Genomic DNA, 24121 nt, shown 5'->3' on the forward strand with positions numbered 1-24121 from the left:
TAATTAGTAACAAGAAGCCGGCTGAGATTTTGATTGCGAGAATTCAACTATGAGATACCCTGTTGAAAACATTATTTATTCAAAATGTAAAACATTTATTTTCATATGTTTTTTATAATTTAATACTACAAAAATAGCAAAATATACACTATATTTAATTTTAAAAGTCTTTAATTAAATATGTCCGTCATTGCAGTTGCTAAATGAATATTTCCCACATCCGTTTAGTGTGGATTGTAAATTGTGGTACGTATGAAAGGAATGCATAATCATGCGCATGCGCATTTGCAATGCACAAAGGACTAAAGGACTTACTGAGTGGCAATGCAAGGGCTACATTTGAAACGTAACTGATATATTTAAATAAAGAGAAACGCAAATGTGTGCTCGCCGACGTAATTAGACTAAGACACGCAAGACCTCAAGCCCATTTGAGCACTTTGTGGGGGGCCTAACGTATTCTACAGCCGGAAGGAGCCAGGAGTTACAAAAGGTGCTAATTACCATAGAACATACTATTCTAAAGCTTACCACTTCTTTATTTTGACACTGAATTTCACACGGGCAATGACTTTTTCTACTACACAGATTACCAGTCCACTAACATATTCTTTCACATTTATATCCTACACCTATCAGGTATTCAAGATCTGTAACAACAGATGACTTAATCATGTGTGAATATTGTATTTTTATCGAGGAAACTAGACTTTTGACTATTGTATCTATTATATACCAGCATAAAATCAAAAAAATTACGTATACGCACATTAACAAAAAATCCTTCCTTTTTACAATATGAATACAATTTCGTTTCAAACAAAACAACACGCAAAATTCAGTAATTTGTTAATTCAATTGAACAGTTCTACTTGCTGGCACTTGCAAAATATTCATTCTTGAAAGCTTATACATATTGTAATTGGTTTTATTGCAAAGCGTCACAGGATACAACATTTAATGACCACAAAGCCCGACTATCTTCCCAATATGAGTCACATTATGACAGCATAACTATTTTTACGCAAGTTTCTATCGATTACTCCACCAGATGCTGAAATATATTAATAGATATAATAAACTTTTAAATTACTATAAATGCCATATTTTATAATCAAGAGATCCAAAAATTAAGACTACTTTATACTTTAAATCATGGGTATACAGGGTATAAAAGCAAAAGCATGTAGCTGCATACTAATTTAAAAAACAAAACCTGAACAACTAAACTAAAACACTTCAATGCATTTAGTATTTACACTTGTTTTTTAACGCACTAGCAGGTTAAATAGAAAGCACATATAGATAGTTATCTAAGTGAACAAATCGTGAATATAAAGTTTATTCTCTATTTCGACTGACTAAAGCGTTGTGCGTAATCTTATAAGTTTCTCAGTCTTAGATTTTACTTGTAGCAGTTTAATCTACGGACTTAAAATAAACTTATGTGAAATTCTCATATAAACATGTAAGCTTATTCCAAGTTATTCCAACAAGTTTTGTCTCTTGTCTGTTCTTTTTGGTTTCCACTGTGGCAGAGATACATTGTCCAAGCTGCCACTGCCGCTTGCAGTGACAAATTTGGAAATCAAAAACGAGCCGACAACCATATGTACTAAGGGTACAAACCGCAAAAACCACACAGATGCATTCTGCACTGAACATGATTAGAGAAAATTGAAATTTAAAGGAAGCACATACAAAAGGAAGAGTAATATGTCTGCATATACTCGTCTATATGTACGTAGATACGAGTTTAGCTTATGCAAGACAGATTGTCTTGGCTGGGAATGTATATAACATATTTGAAGTGTATATTGTATCTACGTTACCATCTTGATCAACGTATTTGTTTATTAGATAATTGAGAGTTGAACTCCGATTTGTTAACAGTATTTTACTTATATGCAGGTACATCTTGAAGCAAATTTAAATTATACCCTAAACCAATGCATCTAGTTTCAATATTCTTCGAGATGGACGGCTTTATCCTGCCGCCTTTGTCCCACTGCTGAGATAAATGAGGATGGTCGACCAAATTGGTCACATGCAATTTTTGTCCACTGAAAGGCTATGACATCAAGTTTTAAGTAAATTAATTAACTTGATTAAGGGAAATATTGTTAAAATCCCCGAAGACCAGCAGAGAATATGTGCCGTTACTTTACTATGATAAACATTGAAGTTCGAGTGGCATGAAACGTTGCAGTGGCAATTACAAATATCTATACAAACAAACAAGGAAGATTGCTTCCGTAAAATATGCTCGACTATGAAATGCCGTGTAACCGAGACAGCCAGTCCATCCGGCCATCCAATAAATGATTAAACGTGTCATTTACCAAATATTGCAAAGTCCACCTCCCTCATGAGTGAGGGTAATGGGAATCATGCTAAATACGTTTCTCATCAAAAAAAAACTAATTGGACACGTGTTCCATTAATGCTTAAAAATTCAGCCCCTTGTATGGATAATTAAGGTAATTTAGCTTGTGCCAAAACTGGGTATAATGGTTTAAGATACATTTTGTTTCATCTGATTGGCTCTAAATCCAAAATCAATATTTCCTCTTAACAATTCAAATCGAGATAATAAATAATATAACTCATATTAAAAATTTGTCTTATCTTAAAAATTTAAATCAAGCACAGATACAAAACTAAAGCTCATATAGATTAAAAATTATTTTGTATCTACAAACTGTACCAAACTATATTTTGTTATTATAGGAACGTCTTAAGTAGCAATAGATTTTTGTATAATACAATATTAGGAATTAATATTAATTATGGTCAAATTGGTAATTTCCCATGATTTGGATAGATTGATGGGTATCAAGATGCAATGTGTTTCAGTTTGTTGTCAGAGCCATATGTCGACCTACATAGATCCACATCTCCACACTCTGGACTCAATGGACTTTGTGCAAGTTTCAGCAAAAGTTTTGCCCTTTACTTGTTGGTTTGTTGTTATAAAGGGTACCGAATAATTGAATTTTCCGTATAATTTTGTTTTATCTTATTTTACACCTGACCAAACCGCACACAACGCTTTACAAGCCACTTTTCATGCATCCTTTATGAGTACGGGGAACGCAGGATGAGAGAATTCTTCTTCGAAAATTATGTGCGCAGTCAAATAATGCAAGTCACAAATTGTGTTTATGCATTGCAAATTTTCAAATTTTATAAGTAAATAAATTATATAAGAGGGACTTTATTAAGCTTTATAACTCGTGGGAGAAAATATTGAAAAGGGGCTGTCCTTCAAAGGACGTGACCAGCTTTTCTCAATGGAGGGCTTACATAGCTATCTTCTTTTGTGTTGCATATTTTACACCCTATAACCAAAAGATGGGTGATTTCGGTACATATAATTTGTGAACAGGGCAGATGTAATTTAAATATTAAGCTTATATAAAATAGATTTAATCCTTTAACAAATATACATTAATTTAAATGTTCCAAAAAGTATAAAGAGGCAAAGCTAAACAGTATCCCCTATTCGATCACAAACAACTAGAGGACACCTCTACTGATTTAACTATTTTCCCATTTGATAATATTAATAATGAATCAGTTGAACGTTGTGTAGCATGGGAATTATTATATGCAATACCAAATCATTCAATCGCAATATTCAACCCTTTTACGATTTGTAAATCCAATTTTAATTTACTTACACAGATGCATTTCGGTACATAAATTAATTATGAAAGTGACAAATGAAATAAAACGTTCGGATAAGCCATTAAACCTATTTATATAATTTATTATATGAGCATTCAAAGCACACGTAATCATTTGTCCATAATTTATTAATACCCACTGAATGGTAAAATAAGGAATCATTAGGACGTACAAATGCAATCGATTGCATGCATGTAATCATATTGAAACCACCAACATTTTTCAGAAATCAAATTTTACACCAATATTTAGCAAAAACGATTCCAATTTCTTAGATTTTCATTTGTTTTCTGCTAAGTTCTAATTGAGGCATACGAATATACGCTTTATTGAATTTTTTTTTATTTAGTACAATATTTTAGCTGTGCGAGCTGATAACGAATTCAAGATCTTGACATATATCTGTATCTCAGTTTGTAGTCCAAATTACGAGTAAAGAGTTCAGGTAAATTAAAGTCAATAATGAGTCGCAATTTGAAAATTTTGTTTATTTAACAGGTAACATACACATTTAAACGTATTTTTTTTATTTTTTATTTTACACATTTTTAGTTTTAAGTATTATTGTTAAATCTTACTTTGCAATTTGTAAAGGGGAAATTATTGTTTCACAATCTACATATATTTCACAATCTATGTATTATTACAGTTCTGTTTCCGATTTATTTCTGGTATAAGTATCTCATTTTCTATTCTAACACCTGCTGGTATTTATAGAGGTAGGATAACAATTGTCCGATGCCATTAAAATGAAATATATAAACAAAAATTCTTATTATAAATAGTATTCAGTATCTAACCCAATACATATACTACTACATAAGACTGCCCATAAGTCGGTATCATAAAAATTAGCTATGGATTTAAAATGTGAACTAAACCAACTTGATCAATAACGATAAATTCTACGGTAACGCTATGGAATTTATGATATATTTGAAAAAAGAAATTTTCAGTTTATATGGAAAATTCAACGACTTGAGTTCGGTGGATTGCAAAATACACATATTTATTAAAAGTATTGAGTTAAGTTGGCTGTGCCGTACAAATTCATGAAATACCGCTGAGTCCATAATAAAGTTTCGTGAAATCGTAACATAACACTCTTTTTATTGATCGTAATATTTCAATATGATTCAAAAGGGAGCTTGTATTTCTGTTTTTGTTTTTGTCACTTACGAGATAAACGGCAAATATGTTTATTTCTTAACAGTAGTCAAGTTAAAGGTAAGTAGTAACATGCTATTTCGAAAAATATACACATACTCGTATGTTACGGTAGTTAATACATTCCCAAAACATTCGAATATCACTTGGTATGTATGGGTTGTTAGCTTTGTTTCAATTTTGTTTTTGTTTTTTTTTTCTCAAATTCAATTCTCTTGCATGACATTTTTATTACAATGCGTTTTGAAAACGATTAGCAATTATACTATATAAAGTTATTTGGTTGCAAACATCGAATTTAACTTAAGTCTAACTTTATGATTTCCATTTTCATCCTCAAGTTCATTTCTTTTATTATGTTTTTTTATGTATATCCAATGATTACTTTTAGAATAAATTCGATAAAGTGTTTGATTTAATTTTAGAGTTTATGAACTTTATATGACTACATCTATTAGAAATATCATAAAATAAGGATAAATTAATTGTAATCATAATTGTAAGGATAATTGTAATTTGTAATTGTAATTAAATTGCCGTCTGTACATAAGTACAATATGTATATATGTACATATAAATATTTGTATGTATTCATGTATGATTATATATATATGTCTAAATAGCTCCAACTAGAATACATTTATTACATTTAGTTTGCATATTTGCTATATTTTATAAAAATATTTAATTTTCTATATGTATATTTATGTATGTATATGTATTTGTAGGATAGTAGCTCCATTTGGGTCTAACTATTTTGATTACATACATTTAATAATTCATTCAGAATGTGTGGCGCAATAAATATATTTGGCACTATATTAGTTACTCTTTTTGTTTTGTTTTAAATAGAAGTTATATAAATTCCAAAAAAGTATGAACAGAGCTAACTATTCAGATAAATATAAATATGTATGTATATTGTACGAAAGGATAAATAAATTTAAACATTTACAAATAGTTGCTGGAAGACCAAGCAAACTACCATTTGTTAAGATTTTGTTTTCATTTTGGCAACTTGGCAAATAACTTCTTTAGTTTATAATAATAATAAAAACCGCGGCAGTCTACTTTCAATTGCGCTTTTAAGCATTATGTTATCCATAAACATTTTTAAGTTTATTTTCAAGTTGACTTCAGTTGTTATTTTTCCATCTGGAAAGCAATAACCGCCAGCGATTTTTACGCCTTCTGCTTCAAATTTGCCATATTAATAAATGATTGGTGCTGTCCTCGCGTCCCGCAATCTCACTAAGCGAATTGGCACCAGAATTACGAAAATCTTCGTAGCCATCGCCACCAGATATGATAAGTATATTTTTGGTTTCCGACTTGGATTTTGAGTTCTTCGTTGAACTATAGCGGGAGAAGGAATATTTGATTAAAAATGTGCTCGGAAGCTTTAGCTTATGGTTTAACTCACCCTTGTTTGGTGTACTCATCACTGGTGCCGCTACCAGTGTCACGTCCCGCTGCAGCTGCCAACATTTGGGATCCAACTTCAGGCGACGGTGTCTCCACAAAGGTTAGGAATCGCACATGTCCGGTATGACCATGTGGTATGCCCGTGGGCACAATGTTGTGAGCTCCCTTCTCATAGCTCTGGGTGGGTATTGTCAACAACACGCCGGCACTGGTCCCGATCCAAATGAGATCCTTACAGCACAGCAGCGAAGTTACACGAAGGCAAGCGGCTTTATGTTGTCGAATAATCTCGTCACAATTCGACAACATCTTATTCACGGCTGGAGCAAGATTTACTTCAGTAATCAACTGATGTCTGTAGAGCATAAAGAACATTCTTATTAATCAATTGTCTTTATAGAGCTGGAATAACTTACGTATTGGAATGAAAGCATTTAATGTGTGCTGAGTTCTGTATGGATATCCACACATAGTTATTGGCAACTGTCATGTTCGTAATTGGCTTTGAGTCCGATGATATTTGAATTTGATTAATAACCTGCAAACAAGTCAGATCGATTACATAGTATTCAATTTAAAAAATTCATGAGATCGTACCGAAAATGATTCAGTATCCAAAACCTTAATAATTCCCTGTATGGAGCACCACAACTTGCCATTGACGTTAAGCAGTTTTGTCACCGGGCTGGTCACTGTGCCAATTGAGAGACAATGCGAAAGGCTTGTATTCCAAGATGTGGCTATTAAAAAAATTTCAGACAATCAGTATATAGATAAGATACAATTGAGATATTCAAATGTCATAAATTATTTTTATCTATTTATTTATTAAACATCGACTAGGAGCAATCGACAAAGGAACAATTAAAACAAAACAAATTAAATTTGGGAACCGTTAACCGAAACTAACCGTTTCAAAGAGTTGACAACTTTCAACTGTCATAACTTTATAAAAACTGACCCGATTTTCAATCGAAATGCCATTTTGATCATGATTCGGTCTCATAATTCATACTGCATTTAAATTTTTTGCATTTAGAAAATTTTATTATTTTTCGACCACCTTAGCCATGGTTTCACTTTAATGGTAAGGGTCCCCCCTTTGAAATTTTGAAAATTCAAAATTTTAAATCTCAAGTTTTGACTTTTAATCAACTCCTTATATCGTAATTAGTATAAAACGACACTTTAAATTTGATTCTGAGGCCTTTCATTTTTTTGTAAAAATCATGTCAAAATTAAGAAATATTTTGACTTGTAAAGTTGCTATATCAGAGGCTTGAGCAACTTCGAACTGTCATAACTTTGGCAAAACTGTACCGATTTTCAAGCGGAATGTCATTTTGATCATTTTTTGGCCTCTTCATTCATTCAGTATTTAAATATTGTTCATTTAGAACATTTTTTTATTTTTCGACTATCGAAGTCATAGTTTTATGTTGATGGTAAGGGTCCCCCCTTTGAAATTTTGAAAATTCAAAATTTTAAATCTCAAGTTTTTACTTTTAATCAACTCCTTACATCGTAATTAGTATAAAACCACACTTTAAATTTGATTCTGAGGCCTTTCATTTTTTTGTAAAAAATCATGTCAAAATTAAGAAATATTTTGACTTTTAAAGTTGCTAGGTCAGAGGCTTGAGCAACTTCGAACTGTCATAACTTCGGCAAAACTGTACCGATTTTCAAGCGGAAAGTCATTTTGATCATGGTTTGGCATCTTAATTTATTGTGCATTCAAATTTTATTAAATTTGTTCAATAAAATGTATTATAATGTCGTTAACCAATTTGTAAGATAAGCTAACTTACCGCCATCTCGGAGATAAACACAGATATCACCATTAGCCAAGGATACAAAAACACGATTGTCCAGATAACTATAGGACAACAAAGAGTTAATAACCATGACTTATCACTAAGTCCATTAAAATGTACTTACAGAATAGAAAATACAGCTGAATGATGTTCAATCTTAATTCGATTTTTCTTGATGCGAATGTTATCGGTGCTATTGTAGACATGAATGCAGCCGTCTTCAGTCCCAATCCACATGGTCGATTGATTGCATTCGCTTTCTTCGGGGTTGGAGTCCTGGAGGGAGTTAACAAATTGACAATTGAAATATCGATTGAGTCGAGTATAATGTAGAATACATACTTGCTGCATATGATATGTGGCATGCAATGAAGGTGCAGGGCTGGGGACACGTTGCTCTAGTTGCACAGCTGGGCCAGCATCCGCCTCATCATCGCTGGAGCTTAAATTTAAATCTAGTTGAGTACTGCTTTGACTGGCGCCATCAGCGCCATTGCCAATAATGGGCGTGGGAATTTTCTTTTTCTCCGGCGTCGCCAATGCGGAGGCTGACACCGAAACCGAGGCTGCGGCAGAGGTTAACGCCGAAACCGGCTGAGCAATTGGGGAGATGCTTTTGCGATAATCACGCAATTGCTGCGTATAGCTGTGTGTGCTGCGCGAATCCTGTGACTTATCATCCTGTCCAGCATTGGATGAGTCATCACTGCTGCTGTACGCGGGCACCGATGCCACACAGAGGATGCGTGCATTGCAGACACCATTGCAACTGGTTACGTTCGGTTCCGGATGCAACGACATAATGCACACCTGACCCACATACCCATCGCTGTTGCACACCCAAACATCACGCTTGTCGCTCAGCGTGGCTGCCGCACAGGTAAATTGAAGACCCGCACGTGTCTTCCGTATGGGAATCGATGTGAGAAATTCCGGTATGGGATGACGCTCGAGTGTGGCAGCTACAAATAACCAACAACATATAGTATGCACATTTAAATTGATAACAAATTGCTAACAACTAAATTTTACACAATATAAACAATCAATCATCCAATAATAATAACTAACTGATATTAATGGCGTTTCTGTGTTTCGCCTCGGGTCGATTAACTCCCCACTTAATAATATGGTGTAACAATTTTAAAAATACAGTCGAATTTCTCCGACATTGAACGCCACTGCAACAAAACTGACTTTACAGACTTTTTTAAATGATGTCTAAATCTTTACAGCAAATTAAATCTTTTTTAAACCTAAGCGTAATATCTTATTTTATGCAACCACATTTCTTTTATTTTTCCAATTGCTTTACAATGTTCCTGAATTTTTAAAGTCTACAAAATTACTTAATATAATAATTTCTAACATTTTAAAGAATTTAGCTTCATTTTCAACCCTACATAAATATTTGTTGATTCATTACTAGACCAGGTGTCTAATAAACTTGATAACTTGAAAAACTTACCCAGTTTTTGTTTAGCATCATTAAAAGTCTCTTCCCAATTAGTTCGCTTTTCTGTCTTGGAAAATACCACTGTCAGCTTCTGACTTCCGTTACTAGAAATTCAAAAAATAATAGTTTATTAAACATATAAACCATAATGACTATAAGTGTTCTACTTACGGAGAGCTCACTGTCAACTCCAGCATATTTAGCTGTGTATCGTTTGTCTGACGCTCGGATAACTGGCGCTGTATATCACGATGTAGTTCCCGTATGACATCTTCCAGATATTGATGTGGATACTTCAGGGATGCCGTAATATCTGTGATTTGTTGCAGCTTGTTGCAGTCTTCAGCCAGGTTTTCTATTTCACTAACAATGCGCTTGATATTTTCATCTTTAGCTTGATTCAAATAGAGATATTCAGATAGATCAGTGGATCCAATTTAAATAAAATACAATTTACTTACTCTTGACAATCTCCAAGCAATCTAACGAAATCTTCGTAAGGAACTTGTATTTGTTGGTATCCAAAGTGGTAGCCACTGAACCGGGACAAATTGAGCTATTGGGTTTCCTTATTGTGCCACTGCGCTTTTTGATGCTCGTCAAGACCAGAAGATCATTGAAGAGGAAAAATCCTCGATCCTTGCGGGCACCTTGACCCGATGGCATGGACACTAAATCGAACAATAAGAATTGACGCTCTGGAGCTATTAAATCGGTAATGCCCTCTATGACGCCCTCCAATTCGCGTAAAGTCGCCTCACGCTGTCCATTTTCCATAATCTCACGCTCCTTACAATTGATGTGCACCAGAATATCATGGACAAGCTTGAGCACGTCTTGTAAATGTTTCTGGTCTGGATGATCATGATCCGTATGCTTGATCAGACGCTGGAAGAGCAGCTCGTAGCTTTAGAAAATACAAATATGAGAGCATTAGAATAAATTAAAATATAAGTAAATTACTCGGTTTTCTTTTAACATACTTGGGAAACTTTTGTACTGGCTTTATGAGTAGGTTGTCCAGGGTGAGTTTTCCTTTGTGCTCGCGGGCCGTGGATTCCAGGAACTTGGAGAAAGAGGGTCGCTGGTGCTTCATCAAGCGTATGGCATTCTTTGCCCGATTACAATTGTTAACAAACGACGTGTAAACTTCAAGAACTTCCAGTTTCGAGAACTGCGAAAAATTTAAAATTAATAAGTATTAGATGGTGCATTTGAAAGACTCGTATGGTCAAGAAATGCTTACTGTTTCCATAAAGGCATCTCCAACCTTTTGCTGAATATCCCAATCGTCCAGCCGTTGCTTCAACTCACTTAAAAACTTTTCATGTATCTCCAGTATGTCGGGAACCATGAAGAATATCTCATCCACCGTGCGTGTATCTATCATGCCAGCATGCTCCGGGGACTTTAATACCTTTAGATACTTGAGCACTACGGTTTGAAGGGACTCCACATAGGACTGTTCGTTCCTATAAATTTCCTGCACCACATAGCTGCGTGTGTCCTGCAATTGGTTATAGAAATATAAATCGTGTAAGTAATTAATCAAGTCAAAGGCCCGGTTGCCACATTTTTGTAGGTTTAAAAAATTTGTTTACCTCATTTTTCTTAAATTTTTTTATAACTCAGAAATTTTATTAAAGTGTATTAAAACAATTTATAAATGGATTTAAGTCTCTACATACACTAAGGACATACCAAAGAATTGAATAACTTAATAATTAAGTGATTAAGTAATTTCTATAAATGTAATTTAAAGTAAACTATATATATATTAAAACAAAATTAAATTAAAAAATTATTATTTAGAGCGCACAAATAATTTGTAATATATTTTCGAAAACATAACATTTTTCCTAAAGCCTGGTAATTAATGTTTCTGTAAAGTGGCAACCGCAATCAAAAGTGTGAAGATGGTGGTTTTAACCACTAAAATTTAGTGACTAAATAGTCATTATTGCAACCACACCAGACTTACGCCATCATAACCGCCTAGATTCCATTTACAGCTCATTTCGAACTGTGCTCGCCTCTCCGAGTCATCCTCTGAGTCGGAGCAAGTGATTGAAGTCATTTTCTTAAGCCTATCACATTTGTCATTCTGATGACTACCAGCAGCACCAACACCAACACCAACACCACCAGCACCACCAAAACCAGCCTTGCTTAGCCGTGCCACTGTTGTTGTCGCCAACGAGACAGCTTGTGAGACACTGCTGCTGTTGCTGCTGCTACTCGATGGCAATGTGGATGACGATGCCGCCAGCGGCTGCGTCATTTGTCCATGTGTTTGGGGCAACAGTGTGGCAGCCACTGTGTTCGATGGTGCCGTTAATGTTGCTTGTAAATCCAATAAACTTAATCGTAGATTTTCCCGATTGTGCGACATTTTGTTTCAATTTCAATTCTCTAATTATGATTGCCTTTATTGAGCTGTGTTTTTTTTTTTTAAACTATTTTTAACTTTCACTCACACTTGTAATTGTTTTTTGTTTATTGTATATGCATATGTTAATTTACAAATGTATCTGTATTATTAAAATTGGTTTATAACTAAATTTAGCGCAAATTTAAGACGCATGCTCAACCAGCCATAAAACACACGTAACTAAAAACTAAATCTAAAGTAAGGACTGTTCTGTTCTGTTCTGTTGAGGAAACGCATTGGCGTAATTATACTGGAGGAGCAGGAATTGAACTGGGAGCATGTATTGTGGGGCAGGCTTGTTGTTTTGCGTAGATGTCGAGTGGGAGAACGACAACGGCCCACGTACATAAATATATATATATATATATATATATATTTATATATATAAATGAACGTTAGTATATTGAGTTGTTGTGGCTGTTCATTCAGTCGTGAGAGCGACTGACGACCATGGCAACCTTGCGGCTTATTTGCCCATCATCGGCTCTGTAGTATGTGGTTTGATAATGACACTTTAAAACTGCGTTGTTGTACTTGTACTTGTATTTTTGTCCCATGTACATTGAACATGCTACAGAGACCAAGGGTATTTACTTATTAATTTATGCCTTTTGTTGCACATGTCAATTCGCAAAGCTGTAAATCTAGTTCTGAGCCGAATCTCTTTGAACTGAATTGGTTTGATTTTTGGTTGATCCAACTGAGGTTAAAATAGGACAGCTTAAGAATAAAAAATGTGCAATTGTTATAGTTTTTTTTAGTTTTAACTGCATACTAATTTTCTTATTATTGAAATCATTATAGTATAGAATCATATATTTATATTTTACTAAGCAATATTAAAATTTATTAAGTCAGGAAATGATTTATATTAAATTGTGTGAAAGAACGAACAAATCCTTAATTAAAAGGTCCTTCAATCGAATGAAACTCTTCAACTCAAACTTAAGCTCTCGCAGCCTTAATAAAAACTTTTCTATAGTTATCCCTCAACAAATATCATTATTCCACGCTGAGTACATTTTCTACAAATTTATAATTGAAATTAATTAGAAAGTCATTACAAGTTTCAACAACTTAGTGCCATGCATTGTAGGTAACACTTTGGCTCTGATTCATATGCCTAATACGCATTAATTGAAATTAACAGATTCTTTTCGCAGTTGAAAAGTCGAAGAGTATTATTATAGACGATAAACAGACCGCAATTCTAAAGGCATTTGAAGGCAATTTAGAAGGGATACGCCGCACTTGGTAAATAACTTTAATTGATTGAGTTTTGTTGTTTTTTGTTCAATATTTAAATCTTTTTCATACAACCTATTAGTTTCACTCGCTTTACAATCTAAGCATACATTTGCGCATATTTACACGAACAAATATGGGAGAATAAGCGAAAGTAAGTGCTCTTGATACACATGTATCTGTTTTGTGCATGAAGGCAATTTCATACACACAGTATACATACATACATACAGAGATGTAAATGTCTGCATCTTGTGCATACAAAAATGTATAAGTTTTTAATAATAATGAAGCCAGGCTATGATTAACTTTGTGGATGTTACGTATCGAAATTACTAAAATAATAATATGGAATTAATTATCATAGTATGCAGATATTCATCTTTTAAACACACTAACAAATCTTTGTAATATTTTCTTGTACAATATTTTTGGTATGTAAGCTACAAGTGTGATTTACCAATACTCCTACTATATTTGCATGTGTATATTTTCATTACAAAATATTACAATTTACAAAGATTTTGAGCTGCGCAGCGCAACAAGAGGTTGAGAGTACGGTAGTCGAGATACTTTTGTAAATATGTACATACATATGCACATACACATACACATACACACACACATTTATGTATTTTTTATAAAAATATTTGATAAGTGTTTATAAATGTTATTTTTGTGGAAATGTTGAGCTCTTCTATCCAATTCACTAATCTGAGTGCAATTATATACATTGAATTTAAATTGTTTTCATCCGATAAATGTTTACAGGCACATATTTACATACGTATAACATATACATTTGTATGCTTGCGCGTGTGTGTGTGTGTGTGTGTGTGTGTGTGTGTGCGAGTGGGTGTGTGTACATGTATATTTGGTCGAAAGTAAAATCGCAGTCTTTACTAGCAGTATAAGAATACTCGTATTGTAATTTCATTAAAAACCATTTGATTATTGCACTTGTAACTTCGCGAGATTTTAGTTATGATTATTTGTCAAATTTGGATATTGCAGATATTTTTGATGTGTGCCTGTTTTTTAGTTAAATGTATTTTCCACAAGACCACAAAATAAATAAACGAAACACGAAAAATTTCGCCACACAACCGAGGTACAAAAAGCAAATAAGAATTCAAACGCGCGCATTGGCGTTGGCGGAGAAGAACTCTGTTGCTGCGCGTGAGAGCTAAGCAGAGAAGAGAAGAGAAAAGCAGAGCAGAGCAGAGTAGAGCAGAGCAGAGCAGCGTCAGCGTCAGCCGCCCGCAATAGGTGTCGTCTCTGTTGTGGGTGCTTTGGCATTAATGTAACAGTATGTGTAAGTTTACATGCGTTTGTGTGTGTCTGTGTTTGTGTTGGTGAAGCGGTTTAATACTCGTATTATTGCTGGCGCATACAACTAGCTGCACAGGAGTGTGGAGTGTGCTACTCAACACGTTGAAAAACATTCCATTGTGCCAAATACACACTTAATTTCCATTTTTCATATTCCAATCGAAAACAGCCACCCACAGCAAGGCCGACTCTCTGCGATAAAATTGAAAATTCTTTGGTCTGCATGCGACAAGTGTCCGCCAAAGAGTACGTCCATACGTCGTAACGTAACGTATGAGAGAGCATGCAGTTTTTATTCCATTTTTCATAACATTCCTATACACTTATGATCACGTATTACCAGGGATTGCCAGTAAATCAAAAGGATACACTTTTCTCTTAAATTTGTTGTAAGTAGATAAATATTTGTAAAAAGTAAAAAAAAAATATTTAAAATAATAATTCAATTTCAAAATCAAATCGTAGTCCCTAGTTATTGAATAAACACAGTGTGCAAGTCAAAACAAACAACAATGAAAATGATGAAAAATCTGCTAACATTAAAACTGACTAAGCGCTGATTAATTGTTATCATTAAAATACCTATTAATGATCCTTACTCATCAAGCGACTAATGTCCAAAAGCTGGTCTCTCTCTATAAACGCAACATGCAATAATAATAATCATATAAATGCTTTGCTTTTACCACGGTGCCGTCACTGGAACGCAACGAATGCGCGAAACAAAGAAAGGGCGCTCTTCTAACACACTGACACATTTCCAATGCGCACTGGTTGTTGGAGCATGCGCACGCTCGCACTTTCAATTTCCAATGCGATTCCCAAATACAAAATCTGGCGCTCATATACACACACACACACACACATACATACACGCACACAAAGCATGCATATATTTGTAATCGGTTTTTCCAAGCCAAAATGTATAATGACAAACATATTTTAAGATTTTGGGAAATTCGTAAACTTCAAAAATGAAGATGGAATGAAATTCAAATTATGTATAAAAATTTAATAAGTTTAAAAAAAAATTGAATCACCTATTCATTTATACAACTTGCCTAGTCAAAGATACCCTGTTGTAATAAATATGCAGGGCATTGTTACTTACCGCAATCGTTTTCTTTCGCTGCTCGGACAGCATATTCTCGCTGGATCCTTTTAGTAGCTCGGCCAACAAAGCTGCTGTCGGTGGCACGCTGGTGGCATGTGGCACCTTTGACTTGTTGCTGCCAGTGGGGCTGACATCCGGATTACGCTTGGAGCCATGGCTATGATGATGATGATGATTGTGATGGTGTTGACTCTTGTTATCATTACTCATCGACTGGCTGCGTTTGCTGTGATGCGTTTTCGATGTGGGCGCCTCAGATGCGGCACGTTTCATTTGATGCTGCGCCAGCTTATCGGCGGCTGATAACGTTTCGTTGAGGTCCTTGGCGGAAACAGAAATCGGCAACGTTGGCCCCTTGCTGACATGCTCAATTTGCGACGGAGTCGACGCCGCACGTGCATGCGACGGCACCGGCAAATGATCATTTGATTTACGCACACGCATCGAGCTTGAATATTGTGGCATGTTGCTGCGGGTAGAGCCTGATGAAGGCTTTGTCACAACACTGCGCGAGTGCAGGCTAAAGATAGAAAATAAAGCAAGTTAAGACGCCATTAGATAGATAGAAATTATAACATATGAACAACTGGAAAGAAAGTCTATTTTATTCTATGGCCGAAACCGATCGATTCGTTGATAACTAACATATATGTATGTATGGTGGCCGATTTTTATAAAATATAGTAGACTATGCCAAATCAACAATCTGTGAAATTAGTACAGATATAATATACTTAAAGTTGATATTCCACCGATCTTTCCTATGACAACTACATACATATATGATTTTGTAGTCAGATTTTACTTGTAATGAGTTTCTGTGAACTATGGTTTCTTGGCGAAAACATCTTAGAATTGACCGTAGATAACGAATATGGGGTACCATTTTTTCGAAAAACATCGTTGCACACTAATATACATGGTCAAAAGATCGGACGGACAGACGGAGACGGTTAATTAAGCTAATGCTTCCTGATAAAGAATATATATTCTTAATAGTGTCTACCACTCCTTCATTAATGCGTCATACATTTCTGAACAAAATTTACAAAAGAGTAAACTAGACCAAGGATTCTAGAGAATTGCTAATAATCCAAATTTATATATTCTATTCTTGACATGACAACTCACCTGTCTGTCTCTCGTAATTCCTCAAGTATCTCCTCGAAATGCATGCGATTGGGTTTTTTCAGTTCGGCCTCCAGCATTTGTCCATATGGACCTCGAACGGTGAGTGGACGCTTCGAGTATCGCTTGTGGTCATAATCTCCGCTGGGCGTTGGACTCCAGCTGACACGTTCCTCGGTGTCGGACATGGAATCCGTTTGCAGGAAAGTGTTGGTTTTGCTGTTGTTGTTGCTGCTGCTGGCATCGTCCTTCTCCTCACTGCTCTGGCAACTAAAGCTGCTTAGCAATTTGGGCTTTTCCTGTGAGCCTTTCCACACCGGAGAGCCCTTCTCCAGTTCCGGCGTGTTCATTTCAAACATCACCGGACTGTTGTCATCCGGTGAGTCTGGCTTGATGGCCTGAAAGTTGGCAATGGATATGTCCAATTGAAGGCCACGATGCGGTTCGACACGTTGATGCCAATCCGAGTTATCAATATACATTCCCTTCCGCTTCGTAGACTTATCCAAGTGCCGCTTGTGTCGCTCACCAGAGCTGTGCCTCGGCGTGGCAATTGTATCTGAACTGCGCAGCTCCAAATCCAGATCATCTTGGCTATACTGTTGTCGATGCTCCACGGTTGCATCCACAGATTGATTGAATATATCACAGTGGTCCGCTTGGGGTGAGGTTCCCGATGGGGTTCCCTTACCACGGTCATCACTCTCCTCGGAGCTGCGACTCACCGAGATTGTGGGCAACAGATCGCCACGCATTGCAGTTGTCAGTGTTTCTGGTTGAGTTATCTTGCATGCCGCATGGGAGATCGGTGGTTGTGTCGTTTGTGGCACAATGCCAAACTCTGGGGCCAACTGTACCCATTCCTGTGCTGGAGTTTCCAGCCACTCCTGGGCGGCACACTCGTAAACCGGAACAGGTATTAGGCAAGTTGTGGCTGTCTGTAAGACATTATCCGACGGGCAGTCAATTTCAAATGGTTCTTCCAATAGTGTTAATAAGTTGGGTGAACTGGCCCCACTTCCCTCGGGCTCCACAATGGTTGGTGGCTCAATTGCCGTCACCTTCATTGCCGGCGGACTCTCTTCGCTCGTGTTGCCCTCCCCCTCGGAGTGGACCGTGTCCGAGAGCGACTCCATCTTGGCGTGTGCCGCGATGACACTGCTCGCCGTTGCTGGGAGGACACCAGCGATGCTGCTGCTGTCCGTATTGAAGATATCCTCCTCGGGTATGGCGTCCTGGACGTCTTCGAGTACGTGTTCAAGTGACTTCTCTTGCCCGTAGTTGAGATTAATGCATAGCCCCGAACTCTTCAGTGGTATATGGACCCAACCTGGATCTGGAATGCGTGTTCGATCGTTAACCCGATCGACAGATTCGTTGGGTTTGTTACAACTACTTGTATTACTGTTGCTATTATAATTCGATGTGGATGTGGATGTGGCTGTGGATGTGGGCGCCTCAATGGCCTTGTCCCGACGCAGTCGATCGCGCAAAGCACTTAAAGTTGATTTACAATCGATTTGTGAAAACGAAACAGAACGAAATGGTAATTTTGCCTTCGTTGCGTTTATTGTGTTAATTCCACTGCGAGTCTCTGCTCCGGACAGCTGGGTTGCCCACTCGCTACTGGCTGACTCGACCTCATCGCTGCTGCCACCTACTGCCAGTGGCGGCGATGATTTTGACTTCTCGCGATTGCCCAACATGAAAGCTTCCAAGTTGGAGAGACTCGTGTTTGGCCTAATTGAGTGAAAGAGTCGTGCGGCTGTTGAGGGTGCGTTGCCACTAATATTATTATTATTATTGTTGCTGTTGTTGTTGCTGCTGTTGTTGCTGTTGCTGCTATTTGTGCTGTTCTGCTTTTGTAATTGACTACACGACTCATCGCGATCATCAGCACAGGCTGACACTGGCTGTGCTGTTGTGGCTGCCACATCCTGCATCTCGATGCTGCTTGTCCCCGATCCAATATGTGAAATTCGCGGACGTCGCGGTGGTGGTATTGGCGGTGGTGTTGGCGTCGATGAGGCACGCGAACTGTTGCTGCCACGCAAAAGTTCCGTCAACTCTTTCAGCCGCTCCGATCTATCGGAAGTCTTGCGATTCTTGTCCGCACCGCTTGCTCTGCCGCTTGCATTCGAATTGGAGGCACCATCGGAGCCAGCCGATGATGATGACTTGCGTCCAAAAGTTAAACGTTGAAAGCGATCCAGAGTATTACGTCGTTTGTCCATTGTGCGCTGTCAACGAGACAAAGGGTAAGTGAATTATTTCTCTTATATTTATTTTTATTGGTGAAAAAACATGGAGACTGCTCCAGAATACTCTATATCTATATATCTAATACTTTTTTAAAAATATTCTCTTTACAATTACATCAACAAAGCCTATAAAACTTAGTTTTATTAGAGAAAAACAAGTCAGATTGCTCTAGAATACTCCACGTATTTCATACTATAGTCCATCGAATTTTCAATTATTTTATTTGCACAATACAAAAGTATATAAACTCAGAAGTAAACATAAGTTATACATATATATAATGTTTATACAACTTCTTTGTTTATCGATTATGGTGTGCAAACTTGAAATATATGTACTTGACCTCCGTATTTTAAGTACATATATACAAAGTATGAGGTCTATTCCGATTCATATACAGATGAATGGAAAAACAGACGGATGAGCGGATATGACTAGATTGATAGATTCAGGGAATAATACCGGAACAGTGACCCGAAACTAAACGAATAATTTTTAAAACCGGAACCGAAACCGTAATCGAAATAACTTTATTCATAACTTTATCAAAACTCCACCGGTTTGTTTGGTTTATCCTCTTAATACATTCTGCATTCAAATTTTATTAATTGCATAAAATTTTCTTTAGGCCTAAATGTTGATTTCGGTTCCCTTTTTGAAAATTTGAAATCTCCATCTTTTTGCAGATTGTTTGAGGGTAATAAAATCGAAAATTACCTGATATTTTTCTAACTATTTGGGCGCCAGATCATCTTGAGCTTTATTATGTTGTTTGGTGCACAATGACACATAAAGCACAATGTAAGGCAAAACAGAAATGCCGTAGATACACAATCACACATACACACACATGCAAATATATAAATACATATACATACATAGAGAAGAAAATCAGTTTTGTATATACTCACACAGTGATATTTTTAGTATAAACAACAAGAATTTATATGGAATACAAAAGAGAATAAACCCAAAGAGCGCCAAAGGAAAACTCAAAATATGCATACATGTAGATACGTTTGTGCACACCTATGTACATACACATATGTATATTAAAACAATCTTACAAAAAGCACACAATAGAGCAGAAAATCACAGAGAACAACAAAATCCCAAACAAATTATGGCACCACTAGCACAATTATATATATATATGTACATATATATATATGCATAGACCCGTAATTATGTTAGAATATACATCCACACACATACATAGATGCATACATACATACATACGTAATCATACTGACAATCTCACATCTTCCTGAAAGGAACGTGTGATGCTTACATATGTATGTATGTATGTATGTACATATGCATTCTATAAGTTGTATGTTTATAGATGTAGATACTATAAAGATACATATTGTATGCATATGAGTATACATTAGGGTGGCCTAGAGATGTGCGCGTGATACAAACACGAGAGACAAACGCAACATTTGGCAAAATCTACTAAACGAATTATTCAAGATTTGCCAATTTTATATTGATAAAAAATGTAATACATTTATTTTTTGTATTAACTGCAACTCGTCTGATGTCTTATCACAATTAAAAATAGAATGTACTTGAAGAATTATTCGTAATTTGCTCAAATTAAATAATGCATTCATCTCTAAATGATTCATTTTTGATAATAGATTCAATGGGGATTAATGACGGCAAATGATCAACAAAATTGCATTCATATATTTATTAATCTAGTATCCACAAGATTGTTAGAAAATGTAGAGTATCTTTTCTTTCAATAAATAATACGCAAATCGAGATCGCTACGGACCATTTAAGTTGTATGTATATATATTAAATACGAGTGCTAATATTTTTATAGAGCATATCAATTTGGCTATTAAATTTGATTTTTTTTTTTGTTACTTACATGTGCTTCCCACCTTTGTCCTAGAGGTGAATACGCATAAGCAGAGCAATCGAAAGTTTGAATAACCGGAAGTTGTTTAAATTGCACCGTGTGCTGTGGTATTGTATAGTCCACTAAACAACCATTAGCATAGGTTAGATTATGGAGTGATATACTCGCAAACGTTGAGTTTGAGTGCAACGACACATTGGCAGATCTGTTTAAACTGTCTATAAAGACGCCTTTCTCATTGCAATCGGAGATTAAATCATTTGATAAATTTAAATCTATATGGACATCGGCAACGTCAGCAATTGCCAAATTCGTATGCGAAAGTTTTCTTCCTGACGGTTCTGTCAAATCGTATTCCGAACGCTTTTCGGTGGCTGTAACTGTTGGGTTTATTTCCGTTTCCGCTCGTTCCGATACCGTTACCGACACCGGCTCCGTTTCCGATGAAATCTCTTGTTTCAGATGACCGTAACGATCGTAGCGTAGAATGCACGTTCTATTCGTTTTATTCGATTGCAAAGCACCGTTAGAGGTTGGCTCTAATTTACAGTTATAGTTGTTGTTATTTGTCTCAATGGCATGCAATTTGCAGCTATTTTCAGCCGCCACTGGCGCGTTCTGCCAATCACAACAGCTGCTAATTTCGTCTCCGTTTCCGTCTCCACGGTTATGATTAGCTGTGGACGTCAATGGATTGCTCGCACTACAAGGCGACAAAGGGCAAGTCAAAGGGTAGGTTAGTTTCCCATTTCCAGCACTTTCCACACGACGAGTTTTCAGTGCGGGCTCCGCATCGGGAAAACCACTGCAAGCGGTCACCTCAAGGCAGATGCGATATTTGGGCTTGGGCGGAACTGGCGGCGGATAACGGCGATAGGAACGCAAATAGGATCCAATATTATAATGTCCTCGGCTGTCATCGGGCCAACAAGGTCCTGGCTGCTCAGCTGCTGATTCAGTTAACTGTCGTTGATTTCGTTTCTTGTCAATAGTTTTATAACAACAAATTATTGGTGACACGCTGCGAGACGTGCGCGTTTCTGAAAGCGATGACGCGTATGACGTTTTAGCTTTTTTTAAGGCTTTATCCGTTGTCTCAGTTGTTGCTGTTGTTGTTGTTGTTGTTGCTGTTGTTTGTTGTGTGGTAGTTGATGTTTTTGGCTCGCGTTGTTCTATTTCTATACACGGGACCAACAGCGAGCTAACGCCAACGTCATCATCGTCATCAGCATCATCATCATCGTAATCATTATCGGCATCGGCATCATTATCGCTGGCTTCTTCCTCATCGGAGACAAAACGATACGACGACAAATCAGACACTGAATCCGCATACGACCGATAAAAAGCTACAATGCCAGGCTGCTTCTGTCTTTGCTTCTGCTTCAGCTTCAGCTGCTCATGTTGTTGTTGTTGCTCTGGTTCTTGTTGTCTCTCTCGACAACAACTCTCGCAGAACGCCAAAGCCCGCGAGCTTTTTGTAGCATTTTCATTTGAGCGACGAAGCTTTTCACGCTGTTGTTGTTGCGTCTGATTTTCATTTTCATTTTCATTTTCGTTTTGCAGATCGTAATGCTCATTATTGTTTTTTCTTATTACCAATTGCTTTTTTTTGGCCACTTCTGCTGCGTTTTCCGAATGTGTTACATTCTTAATTATCATTGGCTCCGATTGCTGTCGGTTCGAGTGCTTTAAAGCCTTGTTCAGCATTTGTTTAAATTTTGGTAATTAATATTCAACTTTTATAGCATAACAGATTCGGTCAATTCTCTTTCAAGGTGCAAATTAATATCCAGGCTGTAATCAATTACTGAAATGAGAAAATCATTAAATTTGTAGATCATTTTTTAGTTATTATCTTTGCGATATTTTCATTATGTGTTACCTACAGCAGCAAGTGTGTTAAATGACTAGATTTGTCCCCATTTAAATGATAATACATACTCTCTAGTGATATGGAATGTCACAATCTTTGCTCTCTTCTAGTTAGTCGTAAATCAGGGTTGCACAGTCTTAAAATGCGCAAGTATGGGTGACACTTTTTATAGCCTTATGTAATGTCTTAGTAACTCATTAACTTCATAAAAAACATAAATATAGATAATGTATTCTTAACTGAAGAGATATATATACAGTATATAGTATATACAACTGATTTTCTTTCGGAAATTTAGTTTTTAAATAGAGCACTTCATTTGAAATAAAGTTTTCAATAAGGAATTTTTCAATTAAATATGCACATATACTTAATAATACATATTTATGTGTGCATAAAAAAAGTTATCTAAAAGATACCGTGTTTAGATAATAACCATGGATTATATGTAAATGAAATAGACAGCTGGATTTACTTCATATTAATTTATGTATGTCATGCTAGCACTTCAGCTGGCTATAATTAAATCTCGGGCAACTAAATGATATTTTCAGCTTCCATTTATTTTACACAGCGTCAACAGATGCTTCGCCAATGCGTTCATCTTGTGCAAATACAAGTATCAAGGAATTTCAAGAAAATAAAAAAAGATTAAATTAACCGCAAGTGCTCAACTAGCAGATACCCTACACCTGTTTGAACTTAAGTTTCAGAGCTATATACAGAGTCGTTATAAGCATAGTTCCGGTGGTTGCCCCCTAGAAAACATATTTGTACATTTATCCAGTTGGTATTTTATTACCTGACAGTGTAATCTTTTGTTTTGGCCAACAACAGTTGGAAATTAATATCGGCCTGACTTTTTCTTGCCATTTCTTTTTGCACAAACTTTACTTTCTTTTTAATGAAGATTCGAAAATAAGAGTCATTGACCTGTTTTATGTCAATGACAGAGATGAAATCTGCTCATTATATTGTATATAATGTTACGTTCAAATTGCGAGCTAAATAATTTTGAATATGAACTGAGATGACCGATTCAAAAATATCAATTGAAATTGTCCAATTTATAGAAAAAAAATAATTCTGATTCTAATGCCTAAAGGCGCAACAAAAAATTTTAAATGAATTTCTATAAATAAAAAATATAATATATTAAAATATTATTGTAAAATGTATAAAATATTATACACATAAAATATTTATTTTTACATATTATTATATAACCTAATCGAACTTAACTCATTACATCGATATAAGAAGAGCACAATAAATGGATTATTGAATCAACGCTAGTGTAGA

At 36.0% G+C, this 24121-nt stretch overlaps 1 protein-coding gene across 2 annotated transcripts; it reads right to left on the reverse strand.

Annotated features, from left to right (window-relative positions):
• Window positions 1-5960: 5960 nt before the first annotated feature.
• Window positions 5961-22753, reverse strand: LOC117790549 (rho guanine nucleotide exchange factor 17). Of its 2 annotated transcripts, XM_034630026.1 has the most exons (15): window positions 20953-22753; window positions 16809-19048; window positions 15675-16197; window positions 10802-11062; window positions 10539-10729; window positions 10017-10462; window positions 9727-9949; window positions 9568-9659; window positions 8442-9061; window positions 8224-8375; window positions 8094-8161; window positions 6880-7022; window positions 6699-6820; window positions 6281-6637; window positions 5961-6213 (listed from the first exon to the last, which is right to left on the reverse strand). In XM_034630026.1, exons 1-15 carry the CDS (start codon window positions 22651-22653, stop codon window positions 6054-6056), a joined length of 7299 nt encoding a protein of 2432 aa, XP_034485917.1. In that variant the 5' UTR covers window positions 22654-22753; the 3' UTR covers window positions 5961-6053. The 2 variants fall into 2 exon arrangements, with proteins under 2 accessions (XP_034485917.1, XP_034485918.1); XM_034630027.1 differs by lacking the exons at window positions 15675-16197; window positions 16809-19048; window positions 20953-22753 and adding an exon at window positions 11537-11963.
• Between the last annotated feature and the right edge of the window lie 1368 nt (window positions 22754-24121).

This window comes from Drosophila innubila, assembly GCF_004354385.1.
Source record: "Drosophila innubila isolate TH190305 chromosome 3R unlocalized genomic scaffold, UK_Dinn_1.0 2_E_3R, whole genome shotgun sequence".
NCBI classification, from domain to species: Eukaryota; Metazoa; Arthropoda; class Insecta; order Diptera; family Drosophilidae; genus Drosophila; species Drosophila innubila.